The sequence below is a fragment of the Furipterus horrens genome, unplaced genomic scaffold (genome assembly GCF_987537825.1).
Source record: "Furipterus horrens unplaced genomic scaffold, mFurHor1.1.pri manual_scaffold_6, whole genome shotgun sequence".
In the NCBI taxonomy this organism is placed as follows: Eukaryota; Metazoa; Chordata; class Mammalia; order Chiroptera; family Furipteridae; genus Furipterus; species Furipterus horrens.
This window is the reverse complement of record NW_028327176.1, coordinates 161,296,351-161,318,809: the sequence shown is the minus strand read 5'-3', so window position 1 is coordinate 161,318,809 and position 22,459 is coordinate 161,296,351. Positions and strand designations below refer to the sequence as shown.

The following is a 22,459-nucleotide window of genomic DNA, read 5'->3' as shown; positions in this document are numbered from 1 at the left end:
TTAAATAAACAATGACACAGTCATATAAATTTTGAAACTGATAAAATATTAAACAAAGAATTTAAGACATTTGAATAGGCAACATAATTAGATGTTTCATTTGCATATAATAAATGAAATAAGCTAAAATGAATAATTTTCAGTCATGAAATTATTAAAGTATTTGTTTATCTCTACTTTTATGCTAAATTGTTTTATAATTCAAAATATAAAATGGCAAATGTAGAAATGATAAAGGCCGACATTTTTAGAGGAGAGGGTGAAAAATTTACCTTTAATATCTAAACCACCATTGCACAGAGAACCAGTGGAAATTTCTCAACTCCGGAAATACATTATAGTTAGCTGCATCTTGTTCCCAATTATGAAGTTTTCTGTTAAACTCAGATCCTTCATTGACCAAAATTTCTGTCTTCTATGATTCCATTATAATTTCTTTTAATTTTGTTTTTTGCCATCTTTAGGGAAATTACAAAATCTTAATTCCATTTTATGGTAAATTTTCTGTATTCCTTAGGGAACTTTTGACCTTCAACATGATGTCACAGCCACTAGATTCCATGAATTTAATTATACAGAAACAGGTTTTTTACAAGAAATTACACTGAAATAGATAACTAGAACAGAAATTGGTACTAAAAATGAGTGGTACAGTCACATAAAGTCAAAACACACAGCATTGGTTTTGAGACAAAATGGCAGGTGGAGGACAGAAGGACAGCAAAGAGACTGTTGGGGGAGACAGACACAAGGGAAAGGAAGTTGTTTGGGCAGTCCAGAGACAAGAGAGCTCACGTAATTATTGTCACAACACTTAGCCTGACTACACAGCCTGCAATAACTGGGAAGATAGAAAATATACCTATAAACTTGTGGATCTGGCTAAGGGGATTTTCAAGCAAACAATTGACAATGTTACTTGTCATCTTTTAACCACGTATATCATTATATTGAAGAGAAAACTGAGCTAAAGAAAGAACAGTTCATTTTTCAAGTGTAATTTAGAGGATGTATTTCCAACTCAGGAAATGCTGATTTAGAAAATAAAAGTTTCACATTTACAATATTGTCAGCAGGCAAAAGATTTCCCTAGTTAAGACATTGTCTCTAGGAAAAGATTAAATTCAGAATGCTGTCTGCAAGTCAAGATCAAATGAATGATGTAGCTCTAAGACACATTGTTAAGCCCTCAGAAAGATTTCAGAGACTTTCTGAGCTATATAAAAGTTCTAACAATCTTAAAGACATCTCATAGCATGCATTTTTACCTTTCATGATAGAGAGAACATTCAGTCTTGAAATGATTTGTGGGTATGTATGTTACCCTTTCGATAGGAATGGAATTATAATTTGACACACAGAAATCAAGTAAAAAATTTTAAGAGTCGTAGCAGTTTGGAATTAAAGGGACAGAAATAGTTTCAATAACAGCTTGGAATACCTTATTCTATTTTAAGTTGCTTATCAGCCTATTGCCAGTCTATACCATTTAGTATTATTTTCAAACAATGAGAAAAATATAGCTAACATTTATTGATCAATTCTTAAACACCAAACTTTGTGCTAAGGATATTTTATAGAATATCTTATTCATTCCTCAAAACAAACCTCTCTGTTTTTAAACTGTACAAAGATTTTGATCCACATCTAAACTTTTACCCCAAGAACCTTATCAGAAACGGAGATGATATATCTATCTGTTTGGTGATCAGAGTGGCATCGTTTATAAGAATAAAACCATGGAGAAGCTTCAAAGTCTAATAAAAGTAAAGTTAAATTAAGAATCTTTCATATAATGGCATATAAGTCATCAAGTAATTAAAGTATATGAATGAATGTAATTATTGCTTTCATTTTAAAGACATGAACAGTAAGGATCAGTGAGGTTATGCTGTCTAAAACCACACTGAGTTTGGCAGATGGAAGATCTCAACCTAAGTATTATGACTTCAGAAGATGCACCCCCAAACCCTGTAATATTGTGATTACATTGGATCAAATTACAATTTATATAAGAAAATGAAGAATACTCTCAATATCTTGTGCACTGAAAAACTTCACTCTGCAGTAGAACACATTCATCTTTTTATAAGATTTACATGGCTACATACCCTTAAAGATGACATGCACTTTTTCTGGGTGTGTACTTTAGAGGAGGAGACTCTGAACTTTTCACTCATCCTTAGCAAGAGAGTGAATCCCTGGGTCCCAGCTGCCATCATATTGCTTATTTCTGAACCAAGGAGCATTATTTGGGGCCCAGATGACAAAGACAAAAGGTCATCATGGACTCTTTTATGTGAGGGGGACTTCGTGAAACCTGGGGCAACCTGCTGGTTTCTGTTGAATTAGACAGAGCTTTACCTGTGCTATCTTCTATGTTTGACTTTACCACAAACATATTTTATAATTTTAAATAAATGCATATAGACTTTTTCATTTTTAAAAATAGAGGGAATAGAAAAAATTATAAGACTGAAAAAAATCAACATTAATGAAAAGCTATATCTGAGATCTGAGGCACATACAAAAGTAAAAATTCCTAAATTATGGTTCCCATAGCAACTGTAACACAGTTGGATTTCACTTTTATGTAAGTAAGTATGTTGAGTGGGAATGCAAAATACTTCCTTCAAGCCAAAAAGAAAATCATGGAGAACATAAAGATATTGGTCCAGACTCTTCTGGCTTTCAAGTATGTCAAATATTAACACTAATATGTATTAATATTTTCACACTGAAACTATATTTATTTATATTAATTTTAAACTATCTTTATTCAATTTAAAATATGATTATATAAAATGGGAAACATTCCCATTAAGTCTATTAAATCAGAGGCTAAGACTTTATAATGTGGAAATACAGGAGCATAGTTCTACTTTTAATTACAAAAGAAAATTTATTGAAAGTACAATTGATGAAAACAGTTTGACTACATTCACTGTAAAGTGCTTTGAACATGGCATTTTAAATTATTGTAGATGTAATCTGAAACTATGAAAGCAAGCACATTGTACTTCAAGGAGAGGGTGTACATATACATTTTCAAGACATTTTAATATCTTTCTCTATTTCAATAACATTTTAAAAAGGCAGGAAGAGTACTTACTCCTTTTATGTAACGAGGTCTATACTGAATAGTTCCAAATAAGCCAAGAATGACGATAATAATATGTACAAAATTTGCCAGGATAGGTGCCCACTGATATCCAAGGAAGTCAAATATTTGCCTCTCCAGCACACAGACCTAGAATAAGAAAATAGGATATATAGATGAGCACATTGATGAGAGAAAAAAGAGGAATACATTGACACCATAGTTAGCAATTATAACTGTGTTACCGTATCTGACATTTCTCTTTAACAGTGAGAATGACATTTTCAGGCATATTTCAAATGAAGACTGACTATGGAAGCTGTGGATCCATAGACACAGTCCTCTCAGGGATGAGTTTGTGGAGGTATCAAGCAGTATTTACAGGACATCATCTGTGCAGTCACAGGATAAATGATATTGTCATACTCACTGTCAAAAAGTTAAACTCATCAACCAGAAAGTTCAGGAAGTCCACATGACAGCTTTGTTGTTACTATCTGCTCAATGGCATTATATAAGGGAAGAGAACAAATAGGATTGATATAGTAGAAAAAGAACCATTGAAGTCAAAAGACATGGATTCTGCATGTAGATCTGCCACTAAGCAGCTGCATTGCCCTAGGTAAGTCATTTCCCTTCTCTAGAGGTCTGGTTGTTCATTTATAAAATGCAGGACTCCAATTAATATCTAGGGTACTACTAACCCCAAGAGTAATGGATTATAAATCAAACATGAGTTTTTGTCATATTCAGTAACCTGTAGTAACCAGATAAAAGGAAGGCTCTAAAAGAAAATTAAAAATAGCATTATATCTCCATTCCAATAAAAATAAAATAAAAATAAAACACTGTTGTAAAAGCAAGGAACCTAAATCATTTCAAATTCTCCCACATTTGTCCATGCTTACAATTTTATAATTAAGACATATGTAAAAATCTAAGCAGTGAGAAGAGAACCAACCAAGTGGCCAAAAAGTAAAAAATAAAACTAAGGTTGGTGTATACTAAGAAAGTGCCATTTCATATTGAAAAGTGAAACCTGGATAGCTGGCAAGTCTCTCTTCAGCTCTAATGAAGCGGACAGGGCTGGTGTGGGTTAAACCCAGCTTTATTCTTCCTGCCTGCCCTTAGGTGGCATGATAGTAAACTGTTAGCTCAGAGTAAAACATTGTGAAAGGACTTGATGTTCCAAACTAAGATTCAACAATTTTTCCTACTCAAGTTTTAAAGGAAAATTATTTTAAAACTCCTAATTTACTAACATCATGCTTTAAAGTTATTTCTTGTCGGAAGGTCATGCCAGCTCTTGAAACACACAGTGTGCTTTTAAATTAAATAGGTGTAGCTCAGTTTGAAGACTTCTTGAATAATTGTCATTCCCATTGCCTTTCTTTAGCTAACAGCACATTTTTCCATCAGGCATTGAAAGAGAAAATAAGCTCTTGACAACTTATTTGCACAACAACTCTATTTCCTAAGGCACACTGGGTACCATTGTAACAGTTGTTAACAGTAACAGTCCTGCCTAGTCAAATCTTAATTTTCAATGCATGGGTTTGGATTTCTGTCAGGCCTGTCCTCCTGGGTCTCTCATAGTGCCCCATGCCAGAGCAAACTGTGGCTTTGAACCATTGCCTGGGCATCTGCCCATAGGCTGCAAGCATAAAGTAGGTTACACAGTGAGTGGAAAAAATATTCATTTTCACTTAGTCATGGTGGTGGTTACAAAAGAGAATCTAAGTCTGTTCTACTCTAAATACACAATTCCCAACAGAGTCCCAACAATGAAATGCAATGTTCTGATTGATTAATAAACAGACCGTCATAGAACTTGCACATAACCCCAGACTCCTAAGCCTTGAACTGCCTTCTGATGAAACATTCCTTCAACTGTTACCATGCAGTCAATACGTCATATAAAGGAGACCCACTGTGATGTTAGGCAGTATTGCATGTGCCTTGTTGGAATGCATCAATACCATCAGAAATAGGTGGTTATTCTCAGAGCACCATTGCTAATCATCTTTGTAAAAGCTCATTTTAACAGAAATTTCTTTTATCTTATCCTATGAATAAACAGTAAGCAGGAATGTAAAACATCAGCAAGAAGAATCTAAACTCTATACATTTTGAGCATCATAATTGTGGGGACGCAACAGGGAAAAAATAAGAAGGATGAAGTACATCAGCCAAACAGAGGGCAATCTTCCAATAAATGTTCAATTATGGAAGAAAATATCAGTATCATCATTAATTATAAAAATATATAGATAATATACTTGCTACAACTGCCGAGTTAAAATGAAGTTACATCAACATTTATCAGCCTAATTTTTATGACAGAACTGACAATTTCATCAAACATTAATTACAAATTTATGCAGACTGAATAAGTTAATGTGCTGTCTTCACTTACAATAGTTCTGCATTTCCCTTCTTTTTGACTGGCCCTATTAGCCATCACAAGTAGCTTTATCACAGATTGTGTAATTTTGAGATAGGACTGAAAAATGGAACATTTTCTGAAAAATTCAGTAAGTATGAAGGGAATAATAATTTATAGAAGTAGTCACAGTTTTCTCTAATAATCCCTTCCAACAAGATGTGCATCAACTGTGAAATTACTGGTGGGGAGTTGATACAGGTTTGGAGGAAAGACAACAAATATTTGTTAAAACATTATGTGCTGGGCATTTACACTCTTCATAATTGATATATTATCTCATTGATTTTGCATAAAACCCAGGGAGGTAAATATTATTGTCTTATTTTTCAGATTAATAAATATAAAGGTGGTGTGGCTAAGTGATTCCGCTGAGGTCTGAGAAGTGGTAAGTGGCAGAACAGATATGTAGGTCTCCCTGTGCTCTGTCCCTATTTTTGGACTCCAGCCACATCAAGTTCCAAAACAAAACACTTTCATTATAGAATATATGTTACATTTTTGCCTTATGTTTTAAGTGTAGAGCATCTCTCTGATCACACTGGACAGATCATGAGATTATATCATCATTGGTCAAGGCAAAGCTCTTTATTTTGTTTTGTTCATTTCATTTTCTTACTTGCCTCTTTCAACCCATATTCTCAGTGTTACTCTCCTTTCTCTTATTGTACCCTCTGTAATATACAGACTTGATGTCCTTTCAATCACCTGACTTACAAATATACATACATGGCCTTAAAAAACATATACTGCTATTGAGTGTGTGTGATTTTCATATACAATTCCTTATGGAATAAGTCTCTTTCAGGCTTGTCTATTTTACTTTACATAATTTTTTGTGTGTGTGTGTGTGTGTTTGGTTTCTGCACATTAGTCTATTATAAATTTGTAACTTGTTGCTTTCTACAAAGAATTCTGTTCCCTTCTGTTATTATCTCTTATGAGGTTTTGATTTTTTAAATAAAAATAGAGGCTAATCTTTAACAATTATTCCTGTGTCTACTGACATAATTACTCCATTCTCTTCTTTTAGATCATTAATATAATTTATTATATTGTTAGTTTTTGTCATGTTCAACTTTGACTTTCTCTCTGAGAAAAATCTCTACTTGAAATATTTTCATCACAGTTTCAGTTTGGGTTAGATAAAATTTTATTTGGCAGCTTTGTATCAACAAACTAACCTGTAATTCAATTTTCTTTTTCTCTCTTTCTCTGACTCTGTTTAAAAATTGCTCCAGCCGTAAAACTTAAGTAAGACAAAACATTTATTTAAATAATTAAACTTCAGATAAACCATCTAATTTTATTTCCTTTCCCCAAAAGCAACCTTTGTCAATTTGCGGAAGCACTGTTCAGTGCATAACTTTTCAAAAAAAATATTGTATGGAATTGCCAGCATATAGGCTTATATAAACAGTGGGGGAAAAGTACGTTTGCAGTTGTTTATATGAAAAAAAAAACAATAATTAACAAATAATAGTACAAGAATAAACTGTTTTGTGTACTCACAACTGTAAACTTGCTTTTACTCCACCCTGTATGTATATGTAAATTATTTTCACATCATTTTATTTACATAAATAAGATTGTACATAAATATGGCTTTTCACCTTCCACTTTTCACCTAGTAATGTGTAATGGAGGTTTCCCTACATTAGCACATCCTGCAACTAAATAGATCTATCTTATTACTCCCTTACTTAAACATTCAATGTTAACACATATTTAATTCTTTTTCCAATTTTTGGTTATAACACACATGAGTTCATTAAACAACCTTATATATGTATGTTGATACAACCACAGGCTAAATCCCACAAAGTAGAAACACTAGGTCAAATTTTGATGGCATAATATTAAATAGTATAACAACTGTTATTAATTCTTCTTTGCTGTTATATACATATGTACTGGTAAAATATGAAATTAACTTTTTTGCATCATAGTAACCGTGATTTTTAATTCACTTTTGCATTATAGTAAATGTGAATTCTAATAGTCATTGTTCATCTAGTAGAATAGTCTTAAGTTAAAAAAAGTTTTCAAAAATCTAATAAGTAGCATTAAGCAAAGTTGATCTTACCATAAAAGACAAAAAAAAATTCATAACAAGCTCCTGTGAATTGTTGAGATAAATAAATGTATTGACTTTTCAAACTGGAAGAGACTCCCTACTCCCCAATTTATACCTGAGAAAATGGGGCCCAATTAAAGTAATCATTTTTTAAACTAAGTTTGATGTGGTAATAGAAGAGAATTCAGTCTGCAACAAGTTTGCTTCAAATGTTTGTATGGCAGTGGGAAACTTCAGTATTTCCTAGTTAGCTGTTGCCATTTAACTTTATTTAAAAAAAAAATCACATGTACATGAACAAACATATTAAAAAATTTTAAAACTCAAATACTGCATTTATAGTTGATTGTTTTCAACTGGTGAAAGCAAAAATGAATTTCCTTGAGATACTGCATTTTGCTAATAATAACTAAGATTTATTAATGAATCTTCCTCCCAATATTACTATAATTTTCTAAAATCTTTAAAATTTAATTTGTGACATAAATAATGTAAAATAAATCTTATACGTGGCCTTTGAGAGAAAAATAGGTTTTTTATTCTATCATTGTGGAACATGGATTTCTTGATTTTGAAAACATGAAAGTGTTATTAAAGGCTAGAAAATGAATTAAAATTTTAGTGCTAAATTATAAAATGCAATTATCTATGGGGATATTTGTTATCCTCCTGTCCCCTCCCCTTTTCAGTATCTTTACTCTCCTTCAGGAACTTGAGCTTTCAGATTGTCTCAATATTCAAGTCTCTGAGGAAAGATGTAAAATAGACTCATATTCAAATGCCAAGCTAGCCAAGTGCTCCCATCAAGGTCCGTCGTCATTGTCCAAGTGCACTGCAGGGAAATGACAAAGCTTGTCAAATGTTAATAAAATATACATTGTGGGATTTCAAGAATTAATAAAGAAATGATTTGCATTTTAGTTGCTTGCATAAGATTAGTTACCTAACAAGCGAAATTAGCATTGTTATAGCATAAAAAGTAGGAACTACTGGGGAAAGTCAAGATGAAAATTGAAATGGGCAAAAGAGTTCCCAAAATGGGTCTGAAATTCTTATTTCATTCATTGGGACCATGGAAGTTTAGGCAAACTTCCAGGCAGACCCACAGTATGGCCATCTGTTTGTCAGAATTTAGCCAAGAGAAATTGCTGCTGACCTTTGTTTCTACATTCCAGTCAGAATGCTCAATTTATCATTTCCAGTGAAGTAGATAAGAAATCAGTTCTAGTACTGTCTCCTTGATCCATATATGACTGCTTCTTCACTGAAACATTCCAGTCAGTGATCTTGCCTTGTATTCAATTTTCTCCTATACTTGATTCGCTGGTTCAGCATTTTCTGTTCCTTTGCTGTCTGCTCACTTTGTTAAAGACTGTGAATTTTAATCTTGAACATATTCTGGACCTGTCTGGCTCCAGAATCAAAAAGTATGCACCATGTTGTCTTCTGTTATTTTTAAACTAATCCCCTGAAAAGCTGTAAAAACTTTAGAGGTATTTTAGGTCTTTCCAATATTGCTGAGCTGCTGAGGTCTTTAATGACCCCAACTTAAGATTCTCTGTGTTGTTCATAGTGGACAAAATAAATATGATAACATACATTCTGTCTTTAAAAATATGACATGCAGGTGATATACTAGAGACAATTTGTTTTCATCTTACCAAGAGGAGTTATTCAGATATGAAATAAAAAGACTAAACTTGAAGTAGGGTCTACAATGATTATATATACAAGGTATGGACAAAGCCAAGCACATGACTTTACTTGAAAAGTTTTATTTTCTTTTGAGTAACTAGAGATATTCAAGTGTATGTGTACATATGTATGTGCACATGGGCGAGCATGCACATGCACATGCTTGTGTGCATGTGGTTCACTAAAGGAACAAAATAATTGTAAGGTTTTTGGTAAAGATGGTTGACAAATAACAATTAATTTTTATTCAATTAAATCAAGGATTTTCTATCTTTTTCCTCATAATTTCTTCTTTTTAAAAGCAAAACAAAGAAATAAACTATAACAACAACAAAACACTACCAAAAAGAGATCTGGCCCTAATGGCTCTGATTATAATAGAAATCAACATGTCACAGTAGTTCAGAACCCAGACACATAGTACATGATATATCTTAAGAGAACTTTATTAAACTACAGAGTCAGTGACATATTTCTGAGGTTAAATTAATAAGGTTATTTAATTGACCCACATAAGAGTCAAATAGTATATTTTAGGAATTTTCCTACTATTTTGTATAATAATGCCAATTCTATAAAATTCTAAATATGTCAGCTAATATCTAGTTGTTGTCACACCAGAATCATTTATCATTCCTCTCAGCTGTTGATTTTGCAGAGCAATTTACAATCATTTCATAGCTAACACTCATGCTATGAAAAGGCAACTTGATGACTAGCATATTATAATATGTTGAAAAAATAAAAAAGTCTTCTAAAATGTAGCATGATAAGTTAACACTAATGTACAAATAAAATATTGTTTGACTGTTGTTGAACTGAAGTAGCAAGTCATATGATTGTTTGATCTATGTGTTCCTATGCCAAATTATGTTTGTGTGTGTATAATGTTAAATATTATTTGATTTTTGGCAGGAGAGATTTAAATTTAATACCTCTTTACTATAACACAAATCTCTGCCTTCTGAGTAGATAGTAAGTCTGGATTCTGATATAATAATTATTTTAAAAAATCAATTGAGTACTTACCATATCCCAGGCACTATGTTAAGCACTTTAAAATGTTAAGTTAATGCATTCTACAAGGATTATCTACCAGTACCTTAATTGTAAAGATAAGGAAATTGATGCCATGATTGATCACAATTATAGAGCTGGAATCAAACACTTGTCATTCTAACTTCAATGTCCATGTTTTGAACCACAAATCATTTACAATTAATTTACTAGTAGGACCTTATGGTGTTTCTTTAAAAATTTTTAAGGGTACTGATTAAGCTTTATTACCAAATGCTTTCTTAATTCAATAAGTAAATAAACATGAGGTCTTTTGTTCTCAGTACAAAATAAAATATCAAAAAGATATACTAATTACTATTTTTATATAGTTCTGTGGGTTGAAATCTTACATAATTATTTTGATAACCTCATAAAATAATATTTATTATTACTATAACTCTATTACTACAATTTCTTCAATTCACTCTATAGACAAATTTACAGTTAGGACAGAACCCCTTTGAAAAAAAACTAAAAGTTTGTACTATATATGCAGTTAATAGACTAATAATTCTGCTAAGTCTCAACAAAAATGACATTTATCAAGACTTGTGCTATAAAATGATTTTGTACCTTAACAGCCAAACTCTCATTTATTAAGTTTTAAGTCTTCCTGTACTTATGTAAAGTAAGCTAAAAAGATCATAGCTCAGGTTCTCTTGGTAGATGGAACATTGTTATGATTTTTCCACAGATTCTATAATTTTATTCAGTGGAAATCTAACTTCCCAGAAGAATGAGAACACATCAAAGTGACAACCGTTTTAGGTAGTTTTCAGAGCTCATACAAAGCACGTGACAAGCACAAGTTAGGAAGTTTAATGTGTCCTTTTGACCTTGAATTTCCAGTCTCTCCACAACAAAGTCTTAACTGATCTGAGACCAAGCTAATACCCAAATAGTTTAAATATTTATAATGTAGGAAGAAGTGTCTAATATTCAGAATACCATAGCTATAGACTAATAAACCATGGATTCTACAAGTAATGATGATGTATTGTAAGTATTGAGTAACACAAAGTGTAGCTGAGATTTTAGTGAGTATGTGGGATAGGAAATAGGTGATGAGATGAATCAGACAACTTTTATGTTATCTGAAAGAATTAGTTTTATATTATGGGATATGCTTATATCTGATATGGTTCATAGAGAAGAAATTCTCAAAATTCTCAACAGGGCCCAAGTGTAGTTTTTCAAATGACACCCTCAGTATAGATTTTTATATTTGGTTCTGATCTACTTCCCAATCTCCTACTATTCACGTAGCAAGGACACACAAACAAAAACATCGTGATGTGTCCAATATTACCAATACACGAAAAAGCAGATGAGGAATGGGTTGATTATATTTAACAAAGGACTTTAGGAATTGGGTAGAATAAGTCATTACGTTCATCATTTGCATCATTCATTTGTTCCATACTGACTATTAATTGAGAGCTCAGTTAAAGCTGAATAGCAAAACTGGCTTGCAATGTTCTTATTTTCATGTATCATATGTTATTGTTTTCTCATAGCAAATGACTTTCTGTAGAGATAACTCTATGGCTATCTTTTTAACAGCCCAATTATATTAAACATATTAAGGCTGCCATCTGGAGAATTTGAAATTTGTCAACTAGGTAAAATTGCAGATGTATTTTTTCTGAAAAGCTGATAAAGAGTCCAAAAACATGCTGCATATATTATCACCAGAGAAGCAATGTCTACATTGCTTTCAGTCTTAGTCTTAATAAATATGTGTGTGTGTTGGTATGGATTTTTATTTTGTGAATTGAAAACAAGGTAAAATGCCACTCTAATACTCCTGTCCTCTCCCCACTTGAGGCACTGAGTTAATAATCTAATTACCATCATTGGTGTTCCCTGTTTAGCAAATGCAATATATTTAATAGGATTGGAGTAAGAAGCATGCATACTGTCGCAGGGAACAGAAGTGGATGTCACACTGTCCTGAACCCTGGTATCTTCCCAGTCTTTCTTCTCTCCCATCTGCTCTTCCCCTACTTAAACGAAGCACCAGCAGCAGTTTCAGGGTGCTGTTGTCTGTGTCTAAAGCAAGGCAGCCATATGGAAGATGTCAATCAAATCTCTCAAACTCTGGGTTATGTCTCTTCGATAAAATTCAATTTCATAAGGATGGAAGATGGAATGGCAGCCTCACTTACTCTGACTGCTAAAGGCCAATCAAGAGTTGAAATGAAACACAAATGTTATCAAGATCACTACCATGTACTGGCAGTCACTGTGGCAGTGGGTTATAAGAGAAATTGCAAGTAGAAATACAAGAGAATGCCATTTTAGATAGCTACAGACACATTTTAGAATTTGTTGTGAGGTACATTATTTTTGGCATTATAAATACCATGTCTGCTGTGCCCTTTAAAGTAACCATATTATTGAATTTAACACAGATATGGAGATTCTGTTTTGAAAAGAGGCAGTCATAATGTTTTCCTGTTGACACAAGGTGTCTGTGGCTGTCCATGGGTGAATATAATAAGAGATGATGTTCTCTATCAGCTTTAGGGGTTCTACCACAGACTCCATTAATGTAGCATAGATAACTGGAACAGGCTCAAAATGATAAATTCTGTCAAGCTATGAATTGTATTTCATACCTTATGCTTGAAAAGTCGAAGTATTACAAGTACTCCCAAATCATACACATGGTTTATCTGTCTGCATGCACACATATCTTATGTATACTACTACTACTTACAGCACTATTCCAAACATTTTACAGACAGGAGCTTATTTAATGAGATAGGAAATATTATTTCTATTTTAAAGATGAGAAAACTAAGGCAGAAAGAGAGATTAATTGCCCCACGTTATACAGCTATTAATTGATGAAGATAATTTGTCTAAAGTCTAAGTTTTGAACCATAACTATATCACTTCCCAGGTGCTATGAAAAATATATGTATGTATATAATATATGCATTTATAGAATATATGTATATATATTGTATGTATGCCATAGATACAAATGTATATATACATATTTTGTTATATTTTGTTTCAAGATTGATTTTTTCTTTTTAGTTTCATGAACTCATCATATTATTTCTGTTTTCAGTGAGTTTAATAATAAGTTGATGAAACCATAAAAAATATCACCTGAAATTTTCCTTTAAAGTAATGAGGTTTTTTTCTACTGTATGTGACCCTCATAATGGTTCAACATTGAAGCAACATTTTGTCTTGTATCTCCCAGTGATATGCAGTTTAATTCCACTAGAAATAGGAAATATCTTAGACAATATCTCTGAAGTTATACTACTATCTGGGAGAGATTTAGAATGTTAACTAACTTTTTATTTTTTATTTTTTTGTTGTTTTTCTATTAAAGTTGTCCCACTTTTTCCCCCATTGCTCACCCACCTACTCAGCCCACCCCTTCTCCGACAGTCAATCCCCAACTCATTGTACATGTTTATGGATCATTTATACTAGTTCCTTTACTAAACCCTTCCCTTACCCCTGGTAACTGTTACTCTGTTCCTTGTTTATATGCCTCTGGTTCAATTTTGCTCATTTGTTTGTGTTGTTCATTAGTTTTGTGTATTACATGATATCATATGCTATTTTTGTTTCATTGCCTGGCTTATTTTGCTAAGCATAATTATCTTAGTTCCATATACACTGTCATAAAAGGTAGGAGTTCCTTCTTTCTCCCTGCTGTGTAGTATTCCATTGTGTAAATGTAACACAGTTTTTGATCCACTCATTTATTGATGAGCACTTAGGCTGTTTCCAGCACTTGGCTATTGTAAATAGCACTGCTATGACCGTAGTGGTGCATAGGTTCTTTTGAATTGGTGTTTCAGGATTCTTAGAGTATATTCCCAGCAGTGAAAGACTCCCAAACTCCTTCTATGAGACCAGTATTACTTTAATTCCAAAACCAGGTAAAGACACAACAAAGAAAGGAAACTACAAGCCAATATCACTGATGAACATAACTCCTAAAGTTTTCAACAAAATATTGGCAAACCAGATCCAGAAATACATTAAAAAGAACATGTACCATGATCAAGTGGGATTCAAGGATGCAAGGTTGGTATAATATTCACAAGTCAATAGATGTAATACATCAAAGAAACAAAATGAAAGACAAAAATCATATGATCATATCAATAGATGCTGAAAAAGCATTTGATAGGGTACAGCTCCTATTCATGACAAAAATGCTCAGCAAAGTGGGAATAGAGGAGGCATACCTCAGAAAATAAGGCTATATATGAGAAACTTACAGCCAACATCATACTCAACAGGCAAAAACTAAACGCTTTTGCCCAAAATCAGGAACAAGACATAGGTAGCTTTTGAAGCTACATCTGAAAACTGAAGCCCATCTTCTCTTCCTTATGACATACATCTTCAATATGCTAAACAATGTTTAAGTAACTTGGGTCTGTATAAACATCTTTGATATCTTTGAGATGTTATCTATTTCTGTTTCAAACAAGTTACATGTAGTGGGGAGAGGTTAAATGCAGTAAAATATCATAGGCAAAAAATTCAAATTTGTTGCATATTTTATTTTAGTTTTCCTTTCCTGTGTGTGTGTGTGTGTGTGTGTTTGTGTGTGTGTGTGGTTGCCTCTCATGCACCTCCAACTGGGGACCTGGCCTGCAACCCAGGCATGTGCTCTGACTGGCAAAATCAAACCAGTGACTCCCCTGGTTTGCAGTCCGGCACTCAATCCACTGAGCCACACCAGCCAGGGCTGTTGTATATTTTAAAGCCTTGAAAAAAAAACAGTCTAAAGCCATCAAATTTAACAGAGTTTGGGGAATATTAGGGTAACTAAAAACAAAGTGTGTGTGTATGTACATGTATGGAGAGGTATAGATATGGATATGTGTATGGACATGGATATAAATATAAACATAGAGCATCCCTTACATGAATGCTATGAGAAGCCAGCCATATCCCAGCCACATATGTTGTTTTACTTAACAGATCACTCAAAATGTTAGAGAAAATTTATGAGGGATCATTTGCCAAAGGGAATATTTAAACTGTTTCTTTCTTTTTTCTTTTTTAAAAATATTTTTATTTATTTATTTATTTATTTATTTATTTATTTATTTTTAGAGAGAGGGGAAAGGAGAGAGGGAGAGGAACATCACTGAGTGGTTTCCTCTCACGTTTCCCCAACTGGGGACCTGACATGCAACCTAGTTATGTGCCCTGACTGGGAGTCGAACCAGTGACATGGTTCGCAGGCCGATGCTCAATCCACTGAGCCACAGCAGCCAGGCCTAAACTGTTTCTTTACATAAAGTGGCATTATGAGTATTATATTGTGGGTCACAGATTCCAAAAATATATTACATTAAATTATGCAGAATATATTTTGCTTCACATGTGAACAATCAAGTCTACAAAACAAGAATCCCAATACAAATTTTTGTAAAATTTCAAAATAGTGGTGTTTCCTGCTTTGTCTTTTTAATCTCAGGGCTTGAGGTTACTGTTGTTTATTTTTCTGTCTGTTTCTTTATTTCTCTCAGCTGGCTTTATTTGCTTCACTGACAATCACACTTCACATTTTGCTTTGAAGGAAACAATGTCAGTCTCAGACCCCAGTCCCTAGGCACGTGTTTTGCTCTGCCAAGTCCAACATTAGTCAAGCAGCCTTGTACTGGCTTGACATCACTGAGGGCTGCACTCTCCTGCTACTTTCCCATTCTTAGCTGTTCTGAGATCGTTGATCTCCTTGCTGGCCAAGCAAAGTCTAAACCCTCATATGTAATTATAGTCCTATAAATGCATTGAGAATCAAGCAGCATCATGGTGGGAATTAGGAATCAGTCTGGTCAATAAAGCACAATCTACTAATTACTTGCACTGATGGTTTTTTCTGGAAGAAAATAATCATGGGCCTTTTGATAAAAACAAATAAAATTGCCTCAACTGCCTTATGTTATCTTATTCAAAATAAATTAGCAATTTTAGGCTGTTTCAATGTATCCATTCTCAAAGTTCTAAGTCTTAATTATACTTTAAAATTAGGCATCATCATCATCATCATCATCATCAGTTTTGGAGGTTACTATTGACTTATGCTCAAGCTCCCTGATTCTTTTCTCGGCCATGTCCAGTCTACTGATACCTGCATCAAATGCGTTCTTCATTTCTGTTAGTGTTCTTTATTTCTAGCATTTCCTTTTGATCATTTCTTAAGAGTTTCTCTCTGCTTACATTACCCATCTATTCTTGCACGTTGTTCACTTTTTCCATTAGAGCCCTTGAGCATTTTAACCAGTTGTTTTAAATTCCAAGCCTGGTCAATTCTAACATCTTTGCCATGTCCGAATCTGGTCCTGACATTTGCTGTGTCCAAGCTGTGTTGTCTTCTAGTGTGCCTTGTAGCTTTATGCTGAATCCAGACATAACGTACTATGTAAAAGAAACTGAGGTAAATATGCCGTTAGTGTAAGGCTTTATGTTTGTTTATCTGGCTTGGAGTTAGGCTGTTTACTGTTTGCTATAGCTGTAGGTCCCCCTGGCTGGTTTGGCTCAGTGGATTGAGCGTCGGCCTGCGAGCTAAGTGTCGCTGGTTCGATCTTCCAGTCAGGGCACACCAGAGAAGGAAAACTCTGACTCCAAAAAACCTCCGCTGCCTTGCGGCATACCTCTTCAGGGGAAAGGCTAAGGGAGTAAACCCCGACAGAAAATCCGGAGCCGGAGTCCCTAAGGCGGTTTGACGCTGTAGTCAACACCGGCAACTCCTGCGGCGCACCTGAAGCCAAGCTGTATTGACTCCGTCTTTCCCTTGGACCCTTCAGCTGCGAAGAGAGGGGGATCTGCTGCATGGGCAACAGCAGACCCTCCATATCACCCTGCCCAGGCTCTGTAGCTTCAGCTTCACTGGAGAGGACACTCCAGCGTCATCGCAAGATGTCGATTCAACACGGGAGGAGACAGATACCGTGTCACTCCCGAGTCGGACTGCACAGCCATTCTCGGCGGTGCAGATAGACTCTCAGGAAGCTACGCCATCGTCTCTCGAGACGGACGGCTGCCGATGATGACGATGAGTCTATGTTTATATCTACTTATGTATATAATATGCATGCAATTTATATATCCTGATATTTTGGATGTGGAACTGTCTGCATAAAATTGTGACATTTATGCAGTGACTTTTATCAACAGACAGATCACATATATGATAAAATATACATTATGACATGAGTTATATCTAGACTCTAAATATATTAAGGGTTGGAATAGTGCTTTATTCATCAATTTAAATAGCTAGCACACAAAAGTCCAAACATTATTTACATTAATCAACATGATAGAGAAATTCAACTGAAAATTGAAAACTATACTTTGATGTTGAACCTATTCAAGAATTTACCAAATGGTAACTATGTGAGGCAATGGATATGCTTATTAGCTTGACTGTGGTAATAATTGTTCAAGGCATACTTAGATAAAATGTCACATTATTCACTTTAAAGATATGCATATTATTTCAATCATACCCCAATATATATGGAATAAAATAAAAAGAATTTGTCAGCACTCAATAGATACAAAAATAGTACGTCATTCCAACTGGCTATTGAGTGTGTGTTTTTACTGGAGATTCGATCTTATTCTAAGATTACTGAGTAATGTTCATCTTCACATTTCACAGTTGTGGAGAGCAGAACCAATAAAATGGCATTGGTCTGGTCAATATAAGATAAAGTACAAGGTTTGTTCAGAAAGTATCCAGCCGTGTTATGAAAAATAGACATTTATTGAAGAAGATACAAGAAACATTGCACACAGGACAAAGACATCTCAGTCTCCTTCAAAGTAGGCACCTTGGGACCCCACATAGTTTTCCCGGTCACCATCAGCTGTCTAATCGTGTTTTCCTGAGTCTCACTGATGGTTGGAAATCTCTTCCCTCTCAAAGATGATTTTAGTTTGGGGAAAAGGCAGAAGTCACAGGTGCCAAATCTGAGCTGTATGAGAGCTGATTCACCTGGGTGATTGAATATTTTGCCAAAAAAATGCAGGAGATGTGATTCATGAGTGGGCATATTGTCATGATAAAGCTGCCAATCACCAGTTGACCATAGCTGCAGCCTTCTGAATCATCTGAATAGTTTCTGTGGAGGAATGTTCAAGCTTAATGCAAAACCTGATGTAGATCTGTTGCTCTACTTGCTCAATCATTTTAAATGTGAGGATCACACAATACACATGCTCACTCAATGGCATCTACTGCCCCCTCTGACTAGTAGAGTGAAGTTGTCATTTTTCACACATGCACATTCCAATTGACTCTCCTTGGCTAGCAATGTTATGTCAATGTCACACAAATCATTCTCATTATATTAACTTGTTCCAGACAGACCTTGTATATAAAACTAAATTAATCACTCATGTCAACCAAGATGGCTACCAGTGAGCCATGACACTTTGGTTCAAGAAGGAAACTACCTTAGTCACAATAGACACATGTAGGAAGGAGACACACTTAACATATCTGCACACATGACCAGAACAGCCGTGTCTGCAGAGTGGGACCACCCATAGATAGGCTCCTGGGGAAATCCCCCTCTTGCCATCAGGGGTGCCAAGACACTTATCAAGAGACCTAAAAGGGTGGAGTATGCCACTTTCAAGGTATAACTGAGGCAGGCTTCAGGCTACTGCTGAGACAATTGAGCTCCACACACCAGAATGTTGGTCCATGCCACGTTGATATCCCTTGGCATAGGCTGCTAGAGGCTCTGCTCTATTGGACTGAGACCTTTGTCTACGCTGCTGCCAGGTTGGTTCCGGCGATCCTTCCTTGTAAGGTGCTTATGAACACCCTTGCCCACTGTGCTGTCTCCCAGAGCTGCAGACTGAGACTCTGGGACTCGGGTTTGTTGTTCCCCGTTGATCGCTCTGTGTGTGTGCTATATTTCTCTTAGATTGTTAGAGTGTGAGTAGGGTATTAATGTATATTAATGTCCTACTTTGAGTGAACTTGCGTTCAATAAAAGCTGAGTGAATAGCATGATTATGTTGTGTGACTCTTGTCTATTCCTTGGTGCTGGGTTGCTCGGTAGGCAGCTGAGCAGTTGTCCAGCTGATTTATAGGAAAGACTATATTGTGAACATATGCTCACGACAACAGTGTAATTGAGATTTAGTGATATAGGTGGCTTGATATCTATTTTATAGAGCAATTTCATCAGGAGTAACTGGTTGGTTGGAATAATTAAGTATAGATTTTTTTTCTATATTAGACTTACTCAGAAAAGTAACTTATGATTGCCCTCGCAAATCAAACTAAAATTTGGAAGTATATAAGAAAAAGTTAATCATCTCTAATCAATATTAAAAGTTTGATGTTTGTATTCCCACCATGGCTTATTGTTCTACACACTGGCAGGTAATGTTTTAAAGCCTGACTGGAATATGAGATCTTCCAGATTGGGCCTTGACAGAGGCCAGTGGTATGGGTGATATAGAAGTGGTTGCTGAGATGAAGTGTCTGCATCCCAGAAGCTATGAAATTTATAATAATAAAAAAGACTTCCAACAAGTTGCTATTAAGTAAAATTTGAACTGCAATTTTTAATATAATTCTCCAATTCTGAATAGGTTCTCAGTCCACTTCCCATGCTATAAACATAAATCAATATTCTAAAAATTAATAGAAATTTTTACTCTGTGAAGATGTTCTGCATTGAACCCATGTGAGTTGAGGAAATGCAACATATTGAACTTAGAACTTCAAAGGATAGGAGAAGTATTAATAGGTAGTTAGGTCCTCTCCACAGGGTGATATAGTTCCTTCATCCTCTACAAGGAAGATAGACTTTTACCAGCTCCTTCTTAACATTCCTGAAAAATGCATATGATAGCTGCTTCAAAATTGCCATTTCCCATTGCATGCACATTAGAAACAACAAGCCTCACCCAGCATGAACCACTTGATAAAGTATAGATGCTTCTAAAATTTGAATTTGTTATTGACCAAGTGATATTGTGCACATCTGAGAAGTATGGCATGGAGCTACATGTCTTAAAGAACCATGGGGCACATACAACATTCGTTAAGCTGGCAGATGGTGTTGTCACCTGTTATTATAAACAAAAGAAAAAACAAACAGGCACTGCAGGATGGATAATATGATTTATAAACCAGTTGTAATGTTGACCTTATCTGTGCTGTTAGTTTGGCAGAAGGCTAGGAATTAACTACATGATGAATTTTATTTTCTTCTTGACAACAAACTCAACTTTGTAAAATGTATAAACATGACCATATTTTGAAACTAAGAGTCTACAGAGTGCCTCTTCAATTGGCAGGTGAATTATAGGTATGGAGTCAGGCAGATGAGGGTTGTCTCTGCAGAGCAAAGCCAATGAAAAATGCTATCATTTATAGCCTATACTTTTCAGCTTTAAAGTGCCAAATGTCATTTTCTGGATATGCCATTTGGTTGCTTCAGTGCCTTCCCAATCTGAATTCATAGCAAAACCAAAGAAAATGGAAGCTTCATAATTGTATGTCTTTAATGAGTCTATCAAGTTCAAAATCCATTAATAGATAGTAAGCCCTTATTCCACCCATTGTCTTACAATCAGCTGTATGTATATTGTATATGTAAATATATGAAATGCAATGATTAGTCATCATAGTTACTTAAAGCCTAGAAACCTTAGTATTCATATCTGTAAAATGGCTATAAACATTTCATCTCCCTCATAGTTTTTATGCTCTTTGGATGAGATATTAAAGGTAAACAACACATTAAGTGATTACTATGTATCATTAATTTTATATTCATTACTTAATTTAATACTTATAACACCCTTATATATGAGTTTTATTATTATGTCCATTTTACAGATGAGGAAACCAAAGCACTGAGGAGTTAATTAACCTAGAGAAGCCCATGGAGACCAGAGGTCAAACCCAGTTAGTCTGGATTGAGAGTCCACATTTCCAACTGATACATTGCACTGTGTGACATCTCACCATAGCTTGTTATTAACTTAACTGGTCTTCTAGTCCTTCGTATTTTCCCTTTCTAATCCATCCTCCATATGCTACCAAAATTACCTTTCTGAAATACAACCCTAACTCATTATTACTTTATAACTTTAATGCATTTTCACTAAATGCATACATTCAAATTCATTCTCATATCTGAAGATATCCTCATCCCCCTCACCCCATAAGCTCTCAAACACAGCCTAAACTTTATCTTAAAATTGACAACACACTTTTTCTCATACTTCTATATCTTTCTGTATCTAGTATATACTTCCTGGAATGAACTTCCTACTCTTTAGCAGACAAACAATATTCACTTTTCAAGATCCCTATCAACAAAGTTCTCCCATGAATCCTGTCCGTTTCAAAAGTAAGAGTGGAGTAGGCATGCCTACCTCCCAGATTAACTTGTTATAGTCACACCCTGTTGTGTCACACCTCTGAGTTTTCAATTCTCTCTCGCTTACTGGACTATTAGCTCCTTCAGATGAGAATGGAGTTTGATGTAGCCTTGGGTGATAAGTGCCTGATATCTGGCAAATATTTGGCACTTGAAAGCATTATTAATGTCTAGTTGTTTTTCATATGAAAATCATTTAAGTGCCATATTAGCGGCAAGTTCAACAGTATAATTCAATAAACATTTAGGGATTATTAACATCTGTAAGGCATATGGTGGGTAGGAACAGGTGTGAACAACACATGGCCCTGCCTTCAAAGAGGCAGCAGAGTGGAACTGACATATTCCCAGTTAAAATTTTGATACATTCTACTAACATGGTTATGCATGGGGTGTTAGATAACCTCAGAGGAGAGACAACTAGCCCAGTCTGAAGAGAGAAGGAGAAAGTGTGACTATTAAGGCTGTATCCCCCAAAATGGACATTTAAATCTCCATTACTAATAAAATAGAATCCTGTCCACTTAGCAGCTGCATACACCCACATCTTGATAACTCTGTCAACTAGGTTGTTACGTAGGTAGTCCCGTTATGATCTGGGGAATCCAAAGAGGTAAAGCAGTTGTAACTAGTCCTGTTGAAGTGTTCATTCCCTGATAATCAGGAAG

General features: G+C 34.7%; 1 protein-coding gene and 1 non-coding gene across 2 annotated transcripts in view; one reads left to right on the top strand and one right to left on the bottom strand.

The window, feature by feature from the left end:
* Positions 1–22,459, bottom strand: part of NKAIN2 (sodium/potassium transporting ATPase interacting 2) — a 946,372-nt gene that overhangs the window by 499,508 nt on the left and 424,405 nt on the right. The window contains exon 2 of the mRNA XM_090280635.1: positions 3,113–3,250. Coding sequence (XP_090136761.1) covers positions 3,113–3,250 — 138 coding nt within the window. The remainder of the gene's footprint in view (positions 1–3,112; positions 3,251–22,459) is intronic.
* Positions 4,649–4,782, top strand: LOC150007712 (small nucleolar RNA SNORA42/SNORA80 family). Its single transcript, XR_016512144.1, has one exon. It is a non-coding gene; the product is annotated as a small nucleolar RNA SNORA42/SNORA80 family (small nucleolar RNA).